The sequence below is a fragment of the Scyliorhinus canicula genome, chromosome 7, assembly GCF_902713615.1.
Source record: "Scyliorhinus canicula chromosome 7, sScyCan1.1, whole genome shotgun sequence".
NCBI lineage: Eukaryota > Metazoa > Chordata > Chondrichthyes > Carcharhiniformes > Scyliorhinidae > Scyliorhinus > Scyliorhinus canicula.
In genome coordinates this window covers 80,538,431-80,558,174 of record NC_052152.1, presented here as the reverse complement: position 1 = coordinate 80,558,174, position 19,744 = coordinate 80,538,431, and the positions used below count along the sequence as shown (strand labels likewise).

The window sequence follows — 19,744 nt, the reverse complement described above, 5'->3', positions numbered from 1 at the left end:
AAGGCCCCAGCAATTTCCTCCCTTCCTTCAATATTCTGGGGAAAATCCTATCCAGCCCAGGAGACTTGTCTCCCTTAATGTATTTTAAAAGACTCAATACTTCCTCCTTTTGGATGTCAACATGGCCCAAACTGTCCACACCATACCCAAAAATCATCTTCCACAAATTCCATTTCTTTGGTGAACACTGATGCAAAGTACTCATTTAGTGGCTCGCCCATTTTCTCTGGCTCAACACATAGATTCCCCCCTCTGTCCTTAAGTGGTCCAATCCTTTCCTTGACCACCCCTTTACTTTTTACATACGAATAAAAAGCTTTGGGATTCACCTTAATCCTATTTGCTAAAACTTTTCATGACTCCTCCTCGCCCTCGTAATTTCCCGTTTGAGTACCTTCCTACTTTCTTTATACTCCTCAAGAGTTTTGACTGTCCCCACCATTTTAGATCGCACAAAAGCCTCCTTTTTCTTTTTGACGAGGTTCCCAATATCCTTTGTTATCCAAGGTTCCCGAAACGCCCTTCATTCTCTCAGGAATGTGACTTTCCTGAATGCTAATCAACTGTCGCTTGAAAGACTCCCACATGTCCGATGTTGATTTACCCTCTAACAGCCGCACCGAATCCAAATTCTTCAATTCCTGTCTAATTTTATCGTAATTTACCTTTGATTTGATTTGATTTATTGTCACATGTACCGAAGTACGGTGAAAAGTATTTTTCTGCGGCCGAGGGAACATGCACAGTACGTACAAAGTAGACAAAAAGGATAATCAACAGAGAACATTGACAAATGGTACATCGACAAACAGTGATTCATTACAGTGCGGAACAAGGGGCCAAACAAAGCAAATAGATGAGCAAGAGCAGCATAGGGTGTCATGAATAGTGTTCTTACAGGGAACAGATCAGTCCGAGTGGGAGTCATTGAGGAGTCTTGTAGCTGTGGGGAAGAAGCTGTTCCAATGTCTGGATGTGCGGGTCTTCAGACTTCTGTACCTTCTGCCTGATGGAAGCATCTGGAAGAAGGCAATACCTGTGTGGCAGGGGTCTCTCATAATGCTGTCTGTCTTCCTGAGGCAGCGGGAGGTGTATACGGAATCAAGGTGGGAGTGGCAAGTTTGTGTGATACGTTGGGCTGTGTTCACCACACTGCAGTTTCTTGCGATCTTGCACCGAGCAGTTGCCATACCAGACTTTACACCTTAATGTAAGGGTTATCCTCATCCCTGTCCAAAAGTACCCTCAACATGATGGAATTATGGTCATCACTCCCAAAATGGTCCCCATACTGAAACCTCAACCACCTGTCCAGGCTCATTCCCCAATACCAGGTCCAGTACTTCTTCCCGAGTTGGGCAATCAACATATTGCATCAAGAAGCTTTCCTGTAGGGCAGCACAGTGGCGCAGTGGTTAGCATTGCTGCCCCACGGCACCGAGGTCCCAGGTTCGATCCCGGCTCTGGGTCACTGACCGTGTGGAGTTTTCACATTCTCCCCTTGTTCCTGAGCTCTACCCAGATTGCCTCATTGTATGAGCCCTCCAAGGTGTCCTCCTGCAGTACGGCTATAAAATTCTCCTTAACCAGCAATGCTACTCCCCCATCCCTTTTACATCCCTCTCTATCTCTCCTGAAGCATATATATCCTCCAACATTCAGCTGGCAATCCTGCCCTTCCTTTAACCACGTTTGTGTGATAGCCACGACATCATAGTTACAAGGACTAATAAGTGATCTAAGTTCACCTGCGTTACCTACTTTACTTCTGGTGTTGAAACAAATACACTTCAAGCCATTGCATTTGAGCAGATAGGGTGATGTTGTTTTCTTATTTTTTGTTCTTTATTTCCTCTTCAGTAATTATACCTTCAAAACTAACGCTCTGGTTCCCCCCCTGCCATATTAGTTTAAATCCTCTCGAGTGACTCTAGCAAACCTCCCCGCCAGGATAGATGCAACCCGTCCTTCCTGCCCTGGAAGAGACCACAGTGCTCCAGAAATCTGAAACCCACCCTCCTACACCACCAGTTTCGCCATGCATTTAGATGCACTATCCTCCTATTTCTAGCCTCACTGGCATGTGGCACAGGAGTAATTCTGAGATTACAACCCTTGAGGTCCTGCTTTTTAGCTTATTGCCTACCACCTTGAACTCCTTCTGCAGGACCTCATCACTCTTCCTGCCTATGTCATTAGTACCTATGTGCACTACGACCTCTGACTGTTCACCCTCCCCCTTCAGGATGTCCTGTGTTCATTCAGAGACATCCTTGACACTAGCACAAGGGTGGCAACATACCATCCTGGAGTCTTTCACATCGACAGAAGTGCCTGTCTGTGCCCCTTACAATAGAGTCCCCTATAACTATCGCTCTCCTGCACTTTGCCCTCCCCTGCTGAACAACTGAGCCAGTTGTGGTGCCACTGTTCTGGCTGCTGTTTTTTTCCCCTGATAGGCTACACCCCCCCCCCCCCCCCCCCCCCCCCCCCAACAGTATCCAAAACAGTATACTTGTTAGAGAGGGGGTCAACCACAGGGGATTCCTGTGCCGACTGCCTGCCCTTTCTACCGGTCACCCATCTGTCTGCCTGCACCTTGGGTATGACCACATCTCTATAACTCCTATCTATGATGCTTTCCACCACCTGCATGCTCCTAAGTGCATCCAAATGCTGCTCCAACCAAACCACGCGGTCTGTGAGGAGCCGACATTGGTTACGCTTCCTCCAGACGTGGTCGACCGGAACGCTGGAAGTGTAATGGATCTCCCATACCTCACAGTTAGAGCACTACACCCCGCTGACTGCCATTTAAGACAAGTTAATTAATTCAAAATAAATACTTAAATTTTTATTAGATTAAGGTATAATAAACTATATGGTCCCTGGCGCTAGATTTCTGCTGTAAAATTAAATGCTAAATACTAATCACTGCCCTCGGGTTTAGTTACTCCTCTACCTAGTCAATTAATTTGTTTTAATTTGTTTTTTCAATAAAAAAAATTAACAGATTCCCTACCAACCAATCAGGTCACAGCTTTAATGTGACATCACTTCACAGCCCCCCCCCCCCGGACGCACAATTTGAAAACAGAAAGAGAGACAGACACGAAGTAATGTGACATCACTTCACAGCCCCCCCCCCCCCCCCCGGACGCACAATTTGAAAACAGAAAGAGAGACAGACACGAAGTACCACTTACCTTCCCAGACTGCACTCCGGGTTTCTCCCGCTCAGCTCTGCTCCCAATATGAAGGACTTACCTGCCTTCCTTGCTACTCACCAATCAGCTCTCTTCATTGTAGTCACCTGTAGCAGGGCAAGGCCACTCACTGGTAACAAATCAAGGGATAAAAAGCACCTCCTTCCACAAAGCCTCGAATTCTCACTTAGCTTCAAATTCCCAGCTCCCAAACTCACTCTTCGATGTGTCTCACTCTGGATTTTTTCCTGGCTCACTGGGTGTGCTCACTGGGAGTGTGATTTGAATCCACTTTTTAAATAGCCACACTACAATGCCTGTTTGGGTACACTGAGGGAGAATTCAGAATGTTCAATTCTCCTAACAAGCATGTCTTTCGGGACTTGTGGGAGGAAACTGGAACACCCACAGGAAACCCACGCAAACACGAGGAGAGCGTGCAGGCTCCGCACAGACAGTGACCCAAGCTGGGAATTGAACCCAGGTCCCTGGCGCTGTGGAGCAACAGTGCTAACCACTGTGCTATCTTTATCTACCCTGTCTTTCCCTGTTAATATCTTGAATACTTCGATCTGATCACCCATTGACCTCCTAAACTCTAGCAAAAACAAGCCTAATTTGTGTAATCTGTCCTCATAATTTAAACCTTTAGTCCAGGTATAATTTTTATAAACCTACATTGCACTCCCTCTAAGCCCAATATACCCTTCCTGAGGTGTGGTTCCCAGAACTGCTCACAGTTGTCCAAGTGGAGTCTAACTAAGGTTTTGCATAACTGCAGCATAACTTCTGTGTCTTTCTACTGCAATTCTCTGGATACAAAAGCCAGCCTTTTTAATTATTTTCTGCACTTGTCCGTAGCATTTTAAAGATCTATGCACCTGAACCCCCAAATCTCTCTGTTTGGCTCAGTTACCTGACGTCTGGTGAGGATCAGATTAGAGCCAACAGCACGGAGTTCAATTCCCATTCTGATTCAGTATCGACACCCTTGCTCCGCCCATGGTGGAGGTCAGCCCTACTTTGTCAGCTAAAAGCTCCAAAGCACCATTTCAGAATTATACTTGGCCTTTGATTTAATAAGCACAACTCTTTCAGTTTCATGTTTTATATTGAATTATGTCGTGTTAAAAAAGGTGTACATCCTATTAAAAATGTATCCTAATTGTGTAGATTATTTGGAAGGCATGGTTTTTAATTGGCAAACCACCATGCTGTTAATTCAATTCCTTTTCAATCAGAACTTTTCTCTTCTGAAGTAAACAACTACAATGACCAGTCATGCTTTGTAAGTCACAACCATTGCATGTCAAAATACTTATGGTTGCAAACAGTAATTATGACAAGCTATTTGAACCTAATTTTCATTAAAATATTCATAGATATTCATGGAATTCTGTGAAAACAAGTAAGAATATTGGCTGGATGTTACAGGTTGTATCTTATCCATAAGCGACTGCAGTCCTGGAGTAGAGCAGGTCATTTTGCCCAGGTCTTTACTTCTAAATTCACTTTCACAACTGTTGTGAATTCTAATTTGAGCCTAAAAGAATCAGCGTGCAACCGTTTAATGAAAAGGCCTTCCTCATAATACATGTCTCCAATGCTTCTCTCTTCTGAAAGTGGTCTGCCATTATCAACACACTAGAGAAGTTTTACTTTTACATACTGCAACTTTGGCTGGGTGTGAATTTTTGTGACTTCTTGCATAAGTCGTCGTGTCAAAGAGAGAAAAAAATGAACCGATCAGGACAATAGAGAAGTAATTGTATTTATATAGTGTCTTTCAATGCCTCAGGATATGGTAAAGCGCCTTACAGTCAATAAGTTGCTTTGTTGTAATGAGGGGAATGTATCAGCCAATTTGTGCACATCGAGGTTCTATGATCAGCAATGAGGCAATGACCAGTTTTAATAATGTTGATCAAGGAATTTAAATTGGGTAACAAAAAGGGGAGAACATTGAAACAGTGTTATGGGATCTTTTTCATCATCAGCAACGGCTTATATTTATTTTGCACCTTTACTGTAGTAAGTCATCCCAATACGTAAAGGAGTATTGCCAAATAAAACTTGACATCAAGTCATGGGAGGGGTTATGAAGACAGATAACCAAAATCTTGGCCAAAGGGCAAGGTTTTAAAGAGCACCTAAAAGCAGAAGGTACATTGCCATTATGGGCTGTACATGTTCTATCAAGGGCATCAACTTTTGCTTAATTTGCTGTCACCACAGCTGCTGACATGTTTCACTGATGTGCCATGTCTTGTATCTTATAAAGAAGGCCTGTAGCTAGACTCGGGTAGTTACTCTGAATATGAGTGTATGTGTATATATGGGTTACTGAGGACACTCATCTCTCTTCAGTGCTGCCTATCTGCTTGTGTTATTCAAACTTTCTTTCCCGGCACCCACTTTTACCAGTTGGCTGAACTTTGCGACCCACGCTGCCTGACCTTCGCAACACATGGTTACCTTTAATGCGACAGGTGAGCCTGCTTTGTCCTCACAATCTGACTCCCATCAGATTCTCAGGAGGAGAGGGCAATGCACAACTCAGGTGCAGAGTTCAGCCAGTTCCTTTGCACTGATATTTGTGAGGACAGAAAATTCAACCTCACACATGTTGGTCAATGTGAAGGGCAATAGCAATGTCAAGATGTTTGTTTTACTTGGCACTGGAAACTCCTTGGAGGCACTACTCCAGAATTCTGACAGCCTCATGGACTTGTGGCATAATTTTAATATGTTGTCACAGGTGAGGTGCAGAAGTTCTGTCTCTTCATTTGTATGCTGTATGTTAATAATTGACTCTAGGGTCTCAAACTCAAAAGGATTTTTCACCCGCCTCTTCTATTTCAAATACTGAAACTTCTCCTCTGGAAAGTAGCGACAAAACTGTTGATCAGTGCAGCCAGATGCGACTGAATAAGGCTTGCCAGTCTATTGACAGTTCCCTTACCAACATTGTTTTCTTTGATGTGTTACAGTAGTGTGGGGAATATGTAGTAGTTTTGGCTTTGTACTCGCACTTGCTGAACTTTCAAGAAAGCATCCATTTCTTCACAGTGCCGAAAGCAATCATCATTCTCCCCTTGCAATTTGAGGTTCAGCTCATTTAGAATTGAAAAGATGTCTGCAAGGTAAGACATTGTTAGCATCCAAGTTTCATCACCAAACAAATCAGCCAGAGGGGACAATTTCTTAAGGAGGAAATGTGGACTTGATACGTCAGTTCGTAAACTCTGACAAGCACCTAACCTCTTGACAACCAACATATCTCTGAGTGGAACAGTGTGTGCTTGGTGCCCATATCAGAACACAGAGCCTCAAAAAGCCTGGTATTGCGTGTGCTGCATTTCATGAAATTCACAACTTTCACAATTCCTGTCAATACCACTTCAAGATTGGATGGAATTCCTTTTGATGCCAGTGCCTCATGGTGAATATGTCAATGATTCCAAACAATGTCCCGACCAGCTGCCTCCTTAATCCTCATTATAACTCTGCTGTTTTTCCCAATCCTGGTGGTTGCCTCATCGCTTGTGAATCGTCTGCAATGAACCTAGTCGAGCCTACACTTTCCAACCACCTAACTATTCAATGCCACAAAAGTCTCTGCCCCAATTGTGCTGGTTGGTAATGTTAGGCAGCACAGCAAATCTTCAACATATTCATTGTGCCAAACATACCTAACATAAACTAGCAAGGTTGCACAATCTGAAAAGTCTGTACTTTTATCCAGTTGTATGGAGAACTCCTGAGGTGACTTTAAATGGTAAATAAGCTGGGCTTCTAAATTCTTCGCAATATTTAAAATTAGGCGAGTCACTGTGTTGTCACTAAGTGGGATGCACTTCAGTTTTTAAGTTGACCTCTTCTCGGACCGTACGCGCCATGTCGAATGCTGCAAGGAGAATTAATTTCTCTGCGACAGTGTGGTGCCTTTTCACTTTAGCTACACAGTAAGCTACCATGTAATTATAATCTTTATTAGTGTAACAAGTAGGCTTACATTCACACTGCAATTAAGTTACTGTGAAAATCCCCAAGTCGCCACACTGGTGCCTGTTCGGGTACACAGAGGGAGAATTCAGAATGTTGAACAGCACGTCTTTCGGGACTTGTGGGAGGAAACCGGAGCACCCAGAGTTACCGCACACAGACACGGGGAGAATGTGCAGACTCCGCACAGACAGTGACCCAAAGCCGGGAATCGAACCCGAGTCCCTGGCGCTGTGAAGCAACAGTGCTACCGTGCCTCCCATGTAAGAGGCTAATTGTGCTTTGTCATTCAATGTTACATTTCGGCAAAGGACTTCAGCTGATGATGTAAGTTCTCACCGCAACCTTTGAACAAAAACAAGAAGTTTGTCCTCAATCTTGCCATGCTTAGTCTTCAAATGTCTTTGAAGCTTGGAGAGTTTTAAACTTTAATTTGCCAGTATTTCTCTGCATAATACACATCCTGATTTGCATTGGCATAATTAATAAAGCCATAACTCAAGAAATCATCTTTATATTACTTTGTTCCTGATTTCAGTAAATTCTTTGTAAGCTGTTCGCCAGAGGCCCTGACCTCTGTATACAGTCCTGCCGTGGGCTCTCCTGAGAAACTCTCTCCAGCAGATTCAGTTGTGAGATCCTGGCCTGCTTGTGTCTCTGGTTCTCTCTTCCTTATAACAAAACGGTCCATCTTCAGTTCTCCACAGTCATGAAGCCTTGTCTGCTCAGTTCGAAATTGGAGGAATCGCTCCTCGGTGGTTTTCCGCCAAAAGCATGGATGTACAGGGGCATGATGTCAGTGTATGCAGCAGGTGTGTGACCTGCTCTCTGCTTCCGCTTCTGACGGAAGACTGCACCGTTTGCATTTAAAAACCAGTCGCACCGGTATTCTCAATCTAAAAGCTAGTCATGGCCATTGGGTGCTTCTCCCATGATCGGGAATGCCCTGACCAATCGCTCGGCGACCTTTCCGACACCTGCCACCCGCAGGTCGTGATCAGCAATTTGAAAAACCTTGCTCTAGAACATGACTTTTGATGCCACAGATATATCATAGTCTGCATCACTGGTTAGTATATCTATTCTATTCACACATAATACTACACCTCCCACTTGGATGATGGTGGAAAAGCATTGAAGGCAGAAAGTGTGGGAAGTCAGTGCAAGGCTGCATGCATGCCAGATGAGGAGGACATCTAACTGAGCGGAGAGCTGGTGCTTTGGTTTCGCATTTCAACTCACAATGTAGCACTCTCTTACAATATTGCACTATAGATTCTGTGCTCAAAACCCAGGAGTGGGATGTGAACTAATGACCATCTGACTCGACAGCGGTGCTGCTGACTGAGCCACGGCTTTCCAGAATAGAACCCATTTCACAGGATCTCAAACCGAAAGTGGCCACATTTGCCAACAATAATTGTACATTTGAGTGGGAGTGCTGTGTTCTGAATGTTGTAAATAAAGCAGTTCGTAAATGTTGGGTCTCATAAGCATTCAACCAGTTAAACATCACCAGTCTGTCAAATCTTGCTGCACCTCAGCAGCTGTTGTCATGGAAACAGTTATTTCTGAGGTCTCCTCCTGTGGTTTTAGATTTATTGTCTCCTGTAAATGGCTCATCATCAGAGATTAGGATGGCTGAATTTATCATTAATACGTTGTACTCAAACAGGCTGAAAGTAATATCCCATTAATGCAAGCTGGAACATGAATATAAATGAAATGGGGAAGAACTGATTATTTCAATGCAACATAAATTTTCAACAAAAGTCCTTTGAGTTTGAATTGCAACTGCAAAGTAAATGTTCCATTAAATTATAGTAAGAGTTAAAAATACTAATCTACATCAGTTTCAATTTTCTTCTACTTTTATTTTATAGGTGTCAAAGAATCTGCCTGATAAACAAAACAAAATAGAAGAGTTGCTGAAGGACATTACACGATTTCAACAGCAGCTAAATCTGTTAACACTGTGGGCCTCTTCTACAAAGGATCAGTTGGAGTTATACAAGCAAGCACCAAGACCAGAAGTCTTTGATATTAAGGTAAAATTATTCCAATGACCATATACATACAATTACTGTATCTCCCTAGAATAGCATTTCTCAGTCTAAACTGTATTGAATAGAGTTAGAAATTTGCAGTGATGGCTGCTAAGGAAAGTAGTGTGGCAGTAAAAGAAAATCTCACAGCAGGTTTTTGCTGGGCTAGAGGTTCTGGAATAGAATTTGGAAAGAAGAATGGTTCTACATAAGACTCAAACACTAGTACCACAATATAGGTGAAGAAGATGTTGGAACCACAATGTTTAATTGTTGGAAAGCAGAATACACAAGGATCCGAGAAGGGCTATGCAGATGACCAAATAAGTGTTTGCATTTTAGCATTGCAGGACCTTGGAGTGAGCAGTGATTAAAGACTGTTTAGGTTGCATCAAGCTCTTGATATGGAGGTTGGTGTGAAAGAAATTTTATTATTTGGCTTTGGCATGTATATAAACCTGACCATTTGTCTTCCGTGAGAGTTAGATACCAACCACGCACCGGTGTAATTTGGTAAGGCCGAGAGACCTGGTGATGAGAATAATGACCTGGTAAGGACAAAATCTCCCTGACAAAAATGGGAGATTTCTATGCACCATTTGAGATCGCTCTGAATAGCTGGGGTTAAAATGGAATTTGTCTTTCCTTATACTTGTGTAATACAAATGTAAGAGAGAAGTTCTTAACGTGGAGAGCAGAAGGGCAAGAAGGAGCAGAAGAGTTTATATATATATATTTTTAATTTAGAGTACCCAATTATTTTTTCCAATTAAGGGGCAATTTAGCATGGCCAATCCACCTACCCTGCACATCTTTGGGTTGTGGGGTGACCCAGGGCCGGGATTCGAACCCAGGTCCTCAGCGCCGTACGCAGCAATGCTAACAACTGTGCCACCATGCTGCCCCCAGAATAGTTTATATAAATTTAGATACATAAGAATATAAATTTAATTAGAAGCTCAAGGTATTTAAGATAATCCGACACAGTAGCATGGAGCAAGGCTATTGGAGCAAGGGTTGCATTGAGTAGTCAGTCCATTGAGAGATAGGGAACCATCAGTCACAGAGGAAGATTTGGTGACTATTCCGAAGTAAAGAAAGCAAGAACAGAGAAATTAGATCAGGAAGATCCTGCCAACAATCTTCAAAAACTAGTGTATGCTTCACTGAATTTCTGATGAATTTTGGAAAGTGATCCTTCAATGGTCGTAATGCCGCTTATTAGTGAATATAATAGACTTAATGCCTATTCAAGGTGGCTGTCAGCAAATATGTCAGCAGTGTCCACATATTGCCCGAACCAATGTCATATCATTATTTCAGAAGCCATTGGGATGCACATCGGCGCGCAAAATTAATTCCTTTTTCTCCAGTTTGGCACCTGGGAAACAGGTAAAGAAGCACCAATTTTATGCTAAACTTGTTCAACCTGAGACTATCTAGGTAGTGTAAATAACTAATATTTTCTAAATACATGACTTAAAACAATGGGAATTTAAAATGTTGCTGAAAACAGAATACAGCAACCAATTGATTCTGTAAATCAGGTTCAACAAAGTGAAAGAACTTGAAATTCAGATTTCCCTTCACCCAAATTATGCCAATGTTGATCCACTAGTTGATTATTAATGGAGTTAGGATGAACTATTGGCTACCTTGCTTCTCAGGATTCACGGCTATGTTTGCAGCAGAATGTTCAAGCTACTTTTCAGGATATTTTGGCATAAGGTCATAAAAGGAATATCAATGTACAAAATCATATAATTAATGGTGTATGTCATTGTTTGCGCCATTCTGGGAAATTCTGTGTTCATATTTCAGGGGTTTATATGAGTGGATATGTGCAGCGGACTGGAGAGTGGCCAATGTAATGCTCATTTTCACTCAGATAATTGAGCGGCGCTAGGTTAACATCTGTGTTAGGTAACAGTTTGAAATCTTTAATTAAATATAAAATTGGCAAATATCTAGATGAAGAGAAAATAATTAGAGGCAGTCAGCGCATAATTCAGAAAAGAAGATTGTTGTTTGATAGACCTGATAATGTTATTCAGACTGTAATACTGTTTTTACTTCCTGTCTGGTGTTCAGCTTGGGATACTGAAAAGCTAGACAAAGTGCAAGAGCAAAAGGATTTAGGGATTCATATTCACAAGACATTAAAAGTAGCACTTCAAATGGATAATTCCATGAAAAAAATCGAATGGATTACTTGATATAATGGCAAGAGATAGAGAGTATAGATGTCACGATATAACAAGCCGTGACCTCTGAGCTCCCAAGTCTCAGATTTTGGGGGTACCCCAAAGATGCACTGGGGATCATATCTTTACAGGTAAGTGTTCGCATGGCAACTGCCCAGAAGTGCTCACTTCCTCTGGACAATTTCCCTCCGCTGGGAACTATCTGAAAATTGCAAACTTCAGACAGTTCCTCCAGTGTTACATGAATATTTACCCAGAAAATCTCAGAAGAATTAAAAAAACTTCTAAATTCCGAATAACTATTGAAAACAGCCAGACGAACACCCCCCCCCCCCCCCCAACCCCCTGCATTGGAGCGCTCCTCCCCCGCCAAAGTATTCCCCAATTCCCCCCCCCACCCCTCAAACTTTGTTGCTTCCCCTTACATTGTATTCTTTCCCTGATGAGTGCGACATGAAAAGCTTTGACAAAAAATTTTCTTTTTCTCAGCATTACTCACAGTCTGCACTACCAAACAATTAAATTATTGTTCGGTCCTGTTAGGCTCTACCAAATGATTAAATTATTTTAGGTCCTGTTCAGGATCATTAACGTTTAGAATGCAATCCAAAGATCTTGGGCGGGATTCTCCGTCCCGCTTGCCCCATTTTCCTGCGTAGCGCGTCCTCTCCGGCAGCAGGATTCGTCGTTCCCACAGACGGCCAATTGGATTTCCAATTGTGGCCACCCCACACCATCGGGAAACCTGCGGGCAAGGGTGCACTGCCGGCAAAGCGGAGGATCCTGACGATGGAGAATCCCACAGCCTCTCATTAATTGACAGAAATACTTCAAAACTTAACGTTTAATTAAAAAGCAACTTTATTGCATGCAAGAAAAATTTAAACAAAGCAAACACTGCTAACTGAAAGCTATGGAGCAGGATGCTCAGTCCAGCATCAACAGTTTTCTGGTGTGGCGTTACCTGCTGGCTGTGGGATTCTCCGTCCCGCTAGCCGGCCAATGGGGTTTCCCATTTGGAGCAGCACCACACTATTGGGAAATCCGCAGTGTGGGTGCGCTGCCGGTGCAATGGAGAATCCCGCCCATGGTTCATAAAGATTTATGGTAAGAACTTGGTTCTACTTGTTACTTCTCCGCAATACTTCCCAACTTATAAAAAGTTGAAGGTTCATTCACTTCTTTCGAGACCAAACCGAAGGTAGGCCACAGGCCTCTGAAATTCACTTCAATTCTCATCAGTATTTCAGCTTTCTCCAAGGTATAAGGGCTGGAATTCTCCGAGCTTCCGCGCTGCAATCGCCCTCAGCGTGGGAACGGAGAATGGGCAACAGACCCGCGATCCGGTCCGACGCCTTCCCGCGATTTTCCAAGGACCGGGGAATCGCTACCAGTCATGCACGCACGGTCAATGTGGCGCCGGTCGGGGGGCATTGAAAGAGGCCCCACGGCGATTCTCCACTGACAACTGGCTGAATTCCTGCCGCCGTGGTTCACAGCCAGGCTTGTGATCAACGGCAACCGATCGACGGGCACGCGTGATCTCAGGGTGGCCTATATTGCCGGGGCCAGCCCGCGGTGTGGAACCGCCATGTTGCGTGGGGCCGCCACCGCAGGCGGCCGCCGCGTGCATAAGCGGACCCGCGGTCGGAAGTGCAGGGCCCCGTATTGGCAGCCGGAGCTGCAAGGACTACCCCGGGGCCCTGCTAGCCCCCTGCAAAATGGAGAAGCCCCATTATCGAAGAATCCCGCCCAAGGTTTATGGAGATCCTAACATTATTTTTTTGGCTAAAGAACATTCCAACTTTTCCTTAAAGATCTCAACACTAAATCCACAGCTCCATGTACAGGGATCAAACAGCTATCTAACTGCCTTCCTGGAAATCACACAGCTTTCCAAACTAACTTTGCAAGTTATTTCCTACCACAAATCTCTGTCAGAACTACTGTTGATTTCTTCCTCCATCTTCAAACTTGGTGTATCTTTAGATTGATTCCCTGTTGTGTATTTGAGCCTTGCCCACATCCTACACAGTAGAGGATGAAGTTAGTATTTTCTTTGCTTAAGATGCTGACCTGACTAACATTTATCTCTATCGGCTCTCCCAACTCAGTGAGTAGAAACCTACACCTGAACCAAAAGTGCAAATTGAAACATTTCTAAGTGAAAACACAGCTAAATTGAAAGAGGAAACCTTCAAATCACCCCCACCTCCCCAAAACCCACCTTCATGGCAACGAGGCTGGTGGTGGTTCAAACAGAACTTTGAACAAATGATTTTACCTTCCGTTGTTCAATGCTTTAACGCCTCTACCTCTGACCATGTAAGATAACAGTAAGAAGTCTTACAACACCAGGTTAAAGTCCAACATGTTTGTTTCAGACACTAGCTTTCGGAGCACTGCTCCTTCTTCAGGTGAATTCAGGTGTTTGAAACAAACATGTTGGACTTTAACCTGGTGTCGTAAGACTTCTTACTGTGCTCACCCCAGTCCAACGCCGTCATCTCCACATCATGTAAGATAAACATAGGTTACCTTTGACCTGTAATTAACTCCAAAATTGTTCGATTAGCAGTCACAATTGGGTTGTTTATCAGTTTCTCAGGCAGATACTTCGATTTATCTTACAGTTAGCACATTAATTCCTAAAAATAAAAGTTATAATCTAAAATATATGAAATATGTAACTCGATCCCATGATATGCGCAGTATATTTTCGAAGTTTGGTAGGTTATGCAAGACAGGCTATTGGGGAGAAATTTGTTCACATACAATAATAATAATAATGTTTATTGTCACAAGTAGACATACATTAACACTGTAATAAAGTTACTGTTAAAAGCCCCTCGTCACCACATTCCAAGCACCTGTTCGGGTACACAGAGGGAGAATTCAGAATGTCCAAATTACCTAATAGCACTTCTTTCGAGACTTGTGGGAGGAACCCAGAGCACGCAGAGGAAACCCACGCAGAAACAAGAATAACGTGCAGACTCCGCACAGACAGTGACTCAAGCCGGGAATTGAAGCTGGGACCCTGGCGCTGTGAAGCAACAGTGCTACCCACTATGCTACCCTGTCATGAGCTGTGTGTTCCACTGTAATGTCTGCCCCCAAGCAATTGAGGTAAGTCTGCATAGCACTTTTAGAAACGATAACATAAAATAAAACTTCACGCATATTTCCTCTGGTTGAAAGGGACATAATGATGAGTTATTGATGTAAAATTGACCAAGAAAAGGAGAGGGCTTAGATGAGATTTCTCTATGTCGAGTTATTCAGGCATGGAATGCTTTGATGTGGGGGATAGTTGAGACAGGAATCATGAGGGGAAGAATTCTCCCATTCCCCTGCCGGCGGCTTCAATGGATGGTGGGGGGAAGAATTCAAAGGGAGGCCTAGAATTGGTTTTACATAGACGTGAATTTACTGTGGGATTATCCGCTGGTGCCCATCATGATAGATTGGAAAATCTGCCTGAAACTCATTTTCATTGCGCTAAAGAGATGAAGGTGAAAGCACAACCAATCACAGTCTATTCTCTGCAACTCCAGCAGCAAAACGTGCCTGTGCAAAACACATATGGAAAATGTGGCATGCAAATGCCAGGACTCACCTGAACAATGCTTCGGGCTGCCTCTGGAGTTTAGAAACATAAATACAAAATAGAAGCAATAGAAGTCATTTGGCCCTTCTCGCCTGCTCCGCCATTCATTACGATCATGGCTGATCATCAAGTTCAATAGCTTGATCCCGCCTTCCTCCCCCTTCCCTCCCATATCCCTTGATCCCTTTAGCCCTAAGAGCTATATCCAATTCCTTTGTGAAATTACACAACGTTTGGGCCTCAAGTACTTCCTGTGGTAGTAAAATGCACAGATCCACCACTCTCCGAGTGAAGAAATTTCTCCTCACCTCAGTCCTAAAAGGTTTACCTCTTATCTTCAAACTATGACTCCTAGTTCTGGACTCCCCCACCATTGGGAATATTCTTTCTGAATCTACCCTGTCTAATCCTGTTACAAGTTTGTAAGTTTCTATGAGATCCCTTCTCACTCTTCTAAACTCCAATTAATCTAATCCTAAATCTCGCCTCATAGGACAGTCCCGCCATCCCAGAAATCAGCCTGGTAAATCTTTGCTGCACTCCCTCCATAGCAAGAACATCCTTCCTCACATAAGGACCCCAAAACTACACACAATACTCCAGGTGTGGCCTCACCAATGCCCTATACAATTGCAGTAAAACATCTCTATTCATATATTGAAATCCTCTTGCTGTGAAGGCCAAAATAGCATTTGCTTTCTTTACTGCCTGCTGTACCTGCAGGCTTACTTTCAGAGACAGATGCACGAGGACACCACACCAAGATTTTTCTGATTATCCATCTGTCAATTTACACCCATTCAAATAATAATCTGCCTTCTTATTTTTGCTACTGAAGTGGATAACCTCACATTTATCCACATTATACTGCATCTGCCATGCCTGTGGCCACTCACTCAGCCTGTCCAAATCTCTCTGAATCATTTCTGCATCCTCCTCACAGTTCACCCTCTCACCCAACTTTGTATCACCTGGAAATTTGGAAATAATACATTTAGTTCCCTTGTCCAAATCATTAAGATATAATGTGACCAGTTGAGGTCCTAGCACAGATTCCTGCGGTATCCCAGTAGTTACTCTGCCAATCAGAAAATTACCCATTTGTTCCAACTTCTTGCTTCCTGTTTGTGAACCAGTTTTCTAGCCATCTCAAGACATTACCCGTAATTCCCATGCATTTTAACTTTACATCGTAATCTGCTATATGAAACCTTGTCGAAAGCCTTCTGAAAGTCACATCAACCACATTCCCCCGGTTCTCCCTGGGTCAACTCTCGAAATTGCATCTTCAGAGAATTTTAGTAGATTTGTCAAGCATGATTTTCCTTTCGTAAATGCATGCTGACTTTGTCTGATTTCACCACTGCTTCCCAAATGCTGTGCTATGAAATCCTTGATAATAACTTCCTTACTTCTGACGTTAGGCTCAGTGGTCTATAGCTCCCTGTTTTCTCTCTACCTCCCTTTTTGAATAGTGGGGTTACATTACCCTCCAATCCGTCGGAGCCATTCCAGAGTCCAAAGAAGTTTGGAAAATGACCACTAATGGAGCTACTATTTCTCGGGCCACTTTCTCTGGGATGAAGATTATCAGGCCCTGGAGATTTGCCTGCCTTCAATCCCATTAATTTCCCCAAAACCATTTCTTTATTAATACTAATTTCTTTCAGCTCCTCACTGAAACTTGTGTTTCCCAGAACTTTCGGAACATTATTCATGCTGTCTTTTATGAAAATAGAAGCGGAGTTCGAATTTACTTCCGCAGCCATTTCTTAGTTTCCTGTTATGAATCCCCTGTTTCTGACTGGAAGGGGCCTGCATTCATTTTTATTAATCTTTTTCTCTTTACATACCTATTGAATCTTTTACAGTCAGTTTTTATGTTCCCTGCCAACTTACTTTCAAATTGTACTTCCCCTTCTTAATCAATCCCTTGGGCCACCTTTGCTGAATTTTAAACTGTTCCCAATCCTCAGGTATATTATTTTTTCTTGCTAATTTTATGCCTCTTCTTCTATTACTATCTCCAATTTACCTTGTAAGCCATGGTTTGGCCACAGTTCCCTTTCTAATCTTGCACCAAATAGGAATAAACAACTTTTGGAGTTCACCTATTCGTTGCTTGAATGCCTTCCATTGCCTGTCCACTGTCCTTCCTTTCAGTCATGATGTGGAGATGCCGGCGTTGGACTGGGGTGAGCACAGTAAGAAGTCTTACAACACCAGGTTAAAGTCCAACAGGTTTGTTTCAAACACGAGCTTTCGGAGCACGGCTCCTTCTTCACCTGAAGAAGGAGCCGTGCTCCGAAAGCTCGTGTTTGAAACAAACCTGTTGGACTTTAACCTGGTGTTGTAAGACTTCTTACTGTGCTTCCTTTCAGTAACATTTCCCAGTCGGTCATGCCTCATACCAGCATAATTATCTTTATTGAGGTTCAGGACGCTGGTCTCAGAATCAACTAAATCACCATCCACCTTGATAAAGAATCCTATTATATTGTGGTCATCATCCCCAAGGGTTCACAACGAGATTGCCAACTGATCCTTGCTCATTGTACAACACCCAGTCCAAGATGGCTTGTTCCCTTTTTGGTTCCTCAACATATTGGTCCAGAAAACCATCCCATAAGGGCTTTTCACAGTGACTTCATTGAAGACTACTTGTGACAATCAGCAATTATTATTATTATGCACTCCAGAAATTCATCCACTATTGTACTGTGACTAATTTAACTCACCCAACCTATATGCAGACTAAAGTACCCATAATCCTCTGTTCCTTTGTCACATGCATCTCTGATTTCTTGTCTAATGTTATTCCCAATATTACCAGTACAATTTGGTAGTCTGTATACCACCCCTATGACTGTATTTTGCCCCTTGATGTTTCTCAACTTGACCCAGACAGATTCCACATCATCTGAACCAATATCTTTCCTTAGTATTGTATCAATATCTTCTTTAAACAACAATGAAACTCCACCATCTTTTCCTTTCTGTCTGTCCTTCCTAAAAACTGAATAGCCCTCAATGTTTAGTTCCCATCCTTGGTCACCTTGGAGCCATGTCTCCATAATCCCAACTAAATATATCCCTTTACATCTATCTGTGCGACGAATTCATCAATTTTATTTTAAATGCTCCATGCGTTCAAGTACAAAATCTTTTCGCATTCCTTGTCCTGTCCCTGTTATTTTTTACAGTGTCATTATCTGATACAGGCCCTTGATTTCTTTGCCTGTCACTTTTTTTATTCTCCTTGCTGTCTTTTTCTCTTGTTCTTGATTCCCCCCTGCTCTGAATCATTACATAGGTTCTCATCCGCCCTGCCATATTAATTTAATCCCTACACAACCACTCTAGCAAGTACCCCTGCCCCCCACCCCAGGACAACAGTCCTGGTCTTGCCCAGGTGTAACTCGTCCAGTTTGTACAGGTCCCACCTCCCTCAGAAATGTTCCTGATTCCCCAGCAATCTTTAACCCCCAGCCCCCCCCCCCCCCCCCCCCCCCCCCCCCAGCCCCCCACCTCATGCCATCTCATCAGCCACATATTCATCTGATACATCCTACGATTTCTACTCTGATTAACACATGGCACTGGTAGTAATCCTGAGAGCACTACCTTTGAGACCAACTTTCTTCCTAACTCCCTATATTCTGCTTTCAGGACCTCATCCCTTTTTTTACCTATGTTGTTGGTACCGATGCGTACCACAACCGCTGACTGTTCACCCTCCCCTTCCATTTTGTCCTCTAAACGCTCCGTGACATCCTTGACCCGAGCACCAGGAAGCCAACATACCTTCCTAGAGTCTCGTTTGCGGCCACAGAAATGCCTATCTATACCCTTACAATCGAATCCCCTGTAACCATTGCATTCCCACACTTTTTACTCCTCCCCTCTGCTGCAGAACCAACTGTGGTGCAACAAATTTGGCTGTTGCTGTTTTCCCCTGAGAGGTCATTCTCATCAACAGAATCCAAAACAGTAGGCTGGATTCTCCGCCCCACCACGCCACTTTTCAGCCTCAACCCGCCGGCGGGATTCTCTGTTACGCCAGCCGGTCAATGGGGTTTCCCATTGTGGGGCAGCCCCACGCAGTTGGGAAACCCCTGGGTGCCGGCAAAATGGAGAATCCAGCCGGCAGAAATCCCACCCCAGTATATCTATTTTGCAGGGGAATGGCTACAGCAGGTTCCTGCATGACCTGCCCAGCTCTCTTGCTCTGACTAGTGGTCACCCATTCCCTCCCTGCCTGTGGAGTCTGAGCCTGTGGTGTGACCACCTGTCTATATGTGCTATCAACGACACTCTTTGCTTCGTGGTTGCTCCACAACATCATGAGCTCCCGCTCCAGGTCCAAAACTCGGTTTCCAGGTGCTTTAGCTGGAGGCACTTCCTGCACCACATGCTGGCCCGGGCACTGGAAAAGTTCCTGTCTTCACACATGGAACAAGAGAAGAAAAACAGTACGGAGGCTGATGGCGGGTCTGAAACGCCACAGAAACTAGTGGGGGGAGTATCTGCAGGTAGACCTTCCAGATTCTGTGTCCTGGGAGGATCAATCTTCCAGCCTCAGAATGTTCCTGGGGATCCATCTTCTTTCTCAGAAGGTCCATTTTCCGGCCTCAGAGTGCTCATAGAGATCCATCTTCATTATCAGGAGGTTCA

The 19,744-nt window shown here is 43.6% G+C and overlaps 1 protein-coding gene across 10 annotated transcripts in view; it reads left to right on the top strand.

Annotated features, from left to right (window-relative positions):
- The window catches only part of dmd (dystrophin), a 2,667,466-nt gene that overhangs the window by 1,940,643 nt on the left and 707,079 nt on the right, over nt 1-19,744 (top strand). For all 10 annotated transcript variants that reach the window (XM_038802261.1, XM_038802266.1, XM_038802267.1 and 7 more), the window contains one exon: nt 9,095-9,259. In XM_038802261.1, the coding sequence (XP_038658189.1) occupies nt 9,095-9,259 (165 nt within the window). The remainder of the gene's footprint in view (nt 1-9,094; nt 9,260-19,744) is intronic.